This window comes from Typopeltis vanoorti, chromosome 18 (genome assembly GCF_054136105.1).
Source record: "Typopeltis vanoorti isolate ZY-2024b chromosome 18, IOZ_Tvanoo_1.0, whole genome shotgun sequence".
Lineage (NCBI taxonomy): Eukaryota > Metazoa > Arthropoda > Arachnida > Uropygi > Thelyphonidae > Typopeltis > Typopeltis vanoorti.
Window position 1 is genome coordinate 42,044,711 of NC_143566.1, and position 6,147 is coordinate 42,050,857.

The window sequence follows — 6,147 nt, forward strand, 5'->3', positions numbered from 1 at the left end:
TATATAATTATGACCTTCTACTTCGTAATGAATTATTTCTTCCGATCCATATTATAAAATTCGGTCTTATTAGTAAATTAAGAAAATTACTTGCAAATAAAGGCAAGTATTTTTTGTTATCTAAGGGATATGCGGTGTTCCTGAGCCTAGTCTCCCTCTCACTTGAACCGGGAGAAAGCTAGAATCACAGACAGGCTCCTTTCGATAAATGTATTAAGCAGATAAACATAAATATGCTACATGTTTAAGTTAAAAACAGCGCTGCTCTATATCAGAAGATTTGCTTAATTAATGAAGGTATATACGATATTACACAAAAGTGTTAAACTATTCTCCCTCTCTCAGGCAGAAATGTTATCGTACTCTTGAAATTGATCCAATATTCATTCTTTTTTTTTGTAAAGAACCGATAAATTTTAATGTTCCTTCTGAATAGTCACTCGGATAATTATACATAATATAAAGTCACCATAATAATAATAATAATAATAATAACAAAACTTTTTTTACTATCATAAATAACCTACTCCTGTTCAACAGGTAAGAGTAATTGAAAAATAAACACTGGAGAAAAGAATAAGATAAAATATATATTTTATTTTAAAAATGCACAGCAGTAAGGGCAATTATAATTAACATTGTACTACCCTTACGATACCTGTCTATACTGCTATGAAATATTTCAGAGAAGTAACTGGAATATCAAACGCTCTAATTGTAATATATAGAGAAAAAATAGTTATTGACTATAACTATCGCCAACAAGAATATATGTTATTTCACTATTTAATTACGGGTATATATTTTTGATTATTAAATGACTAGCACATTAATGTCAACTGGCATAAGCAGGATTTGGAATTTAAGAACGACTGAATACAGATATGGAAGAACTGGTAAAAAACCAAGAAGTGTTATTATTCTTACTAACTAAGGATCATAATATTTGCAATCCGAAAATTTAAGACACACCAAATTTCATGCTCGAATTTCTTAAAAAATTACTATGCAGTAATTATTTAAGAAAAAATATGAATTTGGAATCATTCTAACTGATCAATTAATTAAAAGCTTTCCTGAAAAATACTCGACTTTGTTGGTAATGTCTTTTAATAACAAACGACTATGATATTCTGTTTAAAGTTCTTTACCACATTCTTTGCAATAACTGTACAGCAAAACATTCGCCCATTTCTTAGGTTTGAGAACTGTTTAATAGATTTCCAATAGCTCCCAGGTTAAGATAACGGATAATTGTTTGAAAACTGAAATATGGAAGCAGAAGAAGAGAGGAAAATATTTCTGAATATATAAATATTCTAAACTATTAAGATAAGAAGAGATGCTGATTGGCCAACGGAAGCAATTTTTATAAAAACGACAATAAAATTGACTCGACTGGTACAAAACGAAGTCAGTAATTAAAGAGAACAACAGGAATTTGGTAACACTAGAAAATCAACTTTCAAACGTGAATGCCAAGTGTTGAAAGTGATCAAATACAGACGCAAGCAGTTATCCATAAAACGAAATGTGTCATTTCAGGTTTTAAAAATAAGCAGTGTTTCGGACAAAATGAAAAGATGGATTTAACTTTGAAGTAATGCTCTTTTAAATAGAACGGTCGCTATTTTCATTTCCTAGATTTCCTCTCTCTGTGAGAAATTAACCATATTTTTACTACGGGGAATTTTTTACTATTTAAAAGAAATTATTATAATAATTTAATATAATGAATTTAGAATATAGAATGAATATATATTTAGAATATAGAACGAAAATAGAATGAATTTCTCCTATCTTATTTCCCTTCACAGATATCAAAACTTTCCCTGTTTGCAAAACTTAAGGCCTCCATCAATAAATTTTATTGCTGAAATACATAATATTGTCAAGGGAAGAATATCACTGCTTGCTTACATGTATCACAGTGCTTTTCGATTACACGCCAATCCCAAGAAACGACTTAACCACTACGCCCAAACGCATAGTGTTGCACTAGGGAAACAGTATATATATATATATATATATATATATATATATATATATATATATATATATATATATATATATATATATATATATATATATATATATATATACACAATCCATCATTGTTTGATGTGTATCAGGCCAGCTGAACATATTTTCAAGATAATTTATAGGTAACTTACTTAATTTAAATATATATATTTATTTATATGCATATACATATTATATATATATATATCGCCTTTTCTTTGGTATACTCTTAATTTTACAAATATCCGAATAACGTCACAAAATTTTATATATTACAGATTTGGCACTCGTTTGTATACATATTAAACATTAAAAACAATAAACTCTGCAATCCTAATTCGGGTAAACTTTTTCCCTCCCTCAGCAACTAAATAACTTCCTATTAGAATGATAATGACAGCACATAGCAATAAACTAGTTTTGTGGTTAGAAACCTCAAGGAACTAACTGAATAAATATCTATGAGATTTGTTAAATATAACTGAGAACATGTCATCGGTGGAAAGACAATGGAAACGCAGCTGTAAATGCTGCACTTCAGATGCGCATTTGTCTACCACTCTACGTATAGGAACGAGCTCTCTTTCTCTGTACTCTCACCACTAATTCCGGTGAAACCTCAATTAGACAGATCTTGTTCCGATGCTTCTATCCTAAAGGTAATCAGCTAATGAATCACAGGTCGGCTGCAGAAAGGTGAAGAAACAATTCCAAGCTACGCTGCCTCGGGTTAAGCCCCCCCAGTAACACTAATGAATTGGAAACGGATTAATTACTCAGCTCATTTCTAGAGCAAGCGACTGAAGCCACACAGAACCCTTTTGCTGTTTCGTTAAACCCCAAATTAGCTCTCTGTAAGTGCCCGCGTCACTGACGTTGTGTTTTCTTCGTTAAAGTATCGAGATAAAGCGTTCCTTAAAAATTCCTAGCTGATGAGATGTTCTCATTTACGGTATTCTCACCTCTCCTCGTCTGTATACTTGTTAAGTGTACTGAGCACTAATATCTGGCTGTCGATTTAAAGTGAGCAGGTCTCTGAGATATTTACAGAAGCGATTGACAAAAATTCCTCCTATCTTAGTTTCTATACTTTCTCAATGTGAGAAATCTAAACCAACAACAACAAAAAAATTAATACCAACAACAGAATTGCAATTGGCAGAGAACACTATACATATTATTTGGTGGGTGTTTTTTTTTTTTTAAATAAAACATTAATAAAACCACAAATATGAATTTTTCATCAGTCACAGCGAAACGTTCTAATTTTTCTTTCACTCAAATTGGCTTCAAAGAAGTTTTCGTTTCAAATAGCCTTACTTGATACATTATACTTGCTTATCACAAGTTTTTCTTCTATCTTCTCTTGCTTCCCTTATCTCATTGTATTGGGAGAAATGTCTTTAAAAGCTGGGAGACTAGCCAGAAACTTCCACGGACCACTCCAATGATGTAACGCTGGTCCCAGACGCACAAGAGAGTTCAAGTAAATGTGGAGGGAACTAAGTGAGAGTTCTCATATGTAAAACTCTGGGGAACTTGGATTACTAACGTTGGCGCTGGACACACTGGACAACGATCCCTGTGAACAGTCCCGAGTTCGAACCATATTGAACTGCTGCTTGTAGAAATCTCGCTCCTGATAGGCTCGATCTAGTTCTTGGCGAAGTCTCGCAACTTCAGACTGCAGTACACGGTTCCTGCCTTCTAATTCATGTCTCTGTGCCAATCTTTTGGTGCGACAGTTCTGAGCATAGCCACGATTTTTCAATGTCCTCCGCTTTTGCTTCAATCTGACCACGTCCTCTCGAGGAAACCCGTGCAGTTTTTTGTTCAGTTCACGTACCGTAAGAGAAATAAGTTGATCATCGTTGAGAATGTCTCTAGATGATGACAACAGAGGTCCCGTCATCGATCCTTCGTCACTGGAGTTGAAAGATGAAGCAGTGGAAGTACATGGTATATTAGAATGGGTAGGACTACATATAGTGGTAAAATTTGAAACACCAGAAAGCGAGCGTTGGGCCTGTGGTGGAGGAGTCTGTGGTACTCCAGAGATGTCAGTATAATCTCTTCGTATCATCCAACCTTCCATCTCCGGACTATACTGAGGTCGCAGGTCAAGAGGCTGAGTGATACTTCCACGAAGAGTTTGAGTAAGCCACATCCAATTGTCGTCTACAAAGTTAGTTTTTGAATCCATAGCCGCTGGAGGCATCACTGGGCTCGCCAAATTTGTAGCAGGTACCGCTGCAAATGGCGGGGATGGGGGAAGACTATGAAGATTGGTATTACAAGGTGGCGTATCAGGGGGAGTTCCAGGAGTGGCAGCTGTTAGGACGATGGGTCTACGAGGAACAGGCATTCCTCCGACAGGACATCCTGCGTTCATTACTACTCCATTATTAGGAAGCGTGTTAGGCTGTATGGAGTGGTGATGAGAGTCGGGCATCATGCTGTGACCAGGGATCATGGCTACAGGGTGAGGATTACCGTTTTCTCCGTTCATCGAACAGTGCATCATATTTCCATATTTTGCCCTATTTTCTATCTCTTGTTTAACCACTTCTTCCAAATGTTCGAGGTCAAACTCATGAACATAGTCCTCCGACATTGTTCCGGACTCCGCTTCCATGGCAAGGGAAGCCCGATTAGCTGAAATGACGAAAAACAACACGTGCTAGCGCGTGTTGTCTAGCATCGACTATCCGAAGCAGCTCCGTCTTTCTCCGTGAGCTACACAGGAACTAACTTTCAGTTGACCGAGCTGTAACGGGTGCCACATGCGAGCGTCTTCAAAATAGCAACACCGTCGTCAACTGAGTCCGACCTTGGCTGCTCACATGTGCGCGAGAAGTTTATCTGCTCGGCTAAAACAGTCCCGACGAAAGTGAGCTTGAAACTCTCTCTCACTCACTCACACACACACACGTACGCACGCGCGCCTGCACATAGACACACACATAAAGACCACAGAGACTCTTCAAGTCTCAGTAAGAGATTAAGTCTGCCTAATCTGTAAACTTCTACTTTCAACTGCTTTTCGGAAATACTCTACTACAAGGTAAAGAAACTAGTCCAGCAAACAGAGACATTTGCACTTTTCTGACAGACAGAGTCAGAAGACAGTTCAAATAGATAAATGCTGATATTCTTTCAAACACAGTCACTGAAAAAAAAAAAAAAGACGAAACGTCTGATAGTACTATTTTCACTTCCACGTTTTCCCGCTTTGCGCGTAGTCGTTTGCCGGTCGATTATCCGTGACAAGCAGGAGCTTTGCGAGCCACCGTCCGAGTAGCACGCTTGCTAACTGGCACTCACTGCCTTCTTACCGGAACAGATGGCTGGCAGATATTTATGAAGTTAGTGACGCGGTGTGACGTCATTAAGACTTCCTTGTGGAATACCATGGGTATCCAGATCTCTTCCAATCACTAGTCCCTACGGCACCACGCTGACTGAGGTGACGTAGGAAAGTAGTCGCCTATGGTCAAAAGCTTAGTCAGGACTTGAGTCTTTAACAGTTCGATGTTAGTGGAGAAATGTTTGTTTGCAGAAAGCAGGTAGGAAAAAAACTCCATATTATGCATGGAAATGGAAAGCAGATATTTATCTATGAAAACTAACTTTTACTTTAATGAGTAGCAGATGACTTAACTATGATTTACGTTATCTGCTAATAGTATAATCAAATCACGAAAATAATAGGGCAAAAAATGAGAATTCGGCCACATCTGATTTGGCATTTAGCAATTGGCTTATGTTTGCACGTACAGTACAAAATAAGACTTCTCTATTCCTATTGTTCCTGAAACTTTTTTCTGTGTTTGTTTTAAGAGTTAACGGAAATAAAAATAAAATTTAATATACTATACTGATTTTCATTCATTTTATCATTTTAGTAAATAATTTTATTTTTAATTACACGCAAAGATGCTGATGAACTGTTCTTATAAAATGCATACGAACAACACAATCTGAAATAAAACTGCAAAGTGATTATTTCAATTCAATAGTTCGTACTGATGGATGTTACTGCACTCTTGTTATTTCTTTTACTTCAAATTGTTCGCAACTATTACTTTGGTTACGATGTGAGGGATTACGATGACTTTCTGGTTT

General features: G+C 36.3%; 1 protein-coding gene across 1 annotated transcript; it reads right to left on the reverse strand.

Moving 5' to 3' along the window:
- Positions 1 to 2,138: 2,138 nt before the first annotated feature.
- Positions 2,139 to 5,863, reverse strand: LOC150096615 (uncharacterized). Its single transcript, XM_090408575.1, has one exon. The coding sequence runs from the start codon at positions 4,655 to 4,657 to the stop codon at positions 3,539 to 3,541; it is 1,119 nt and encodes a 372-aa protein (XP_090264701.1). The 5' UTR covers positions 4,658 to 5,863; the 3' UTR covers positions 2,139 to 3,538.
- Between the last annotated feature and the right edge of the window lie 284 nt (positions 5,864 to 6,147).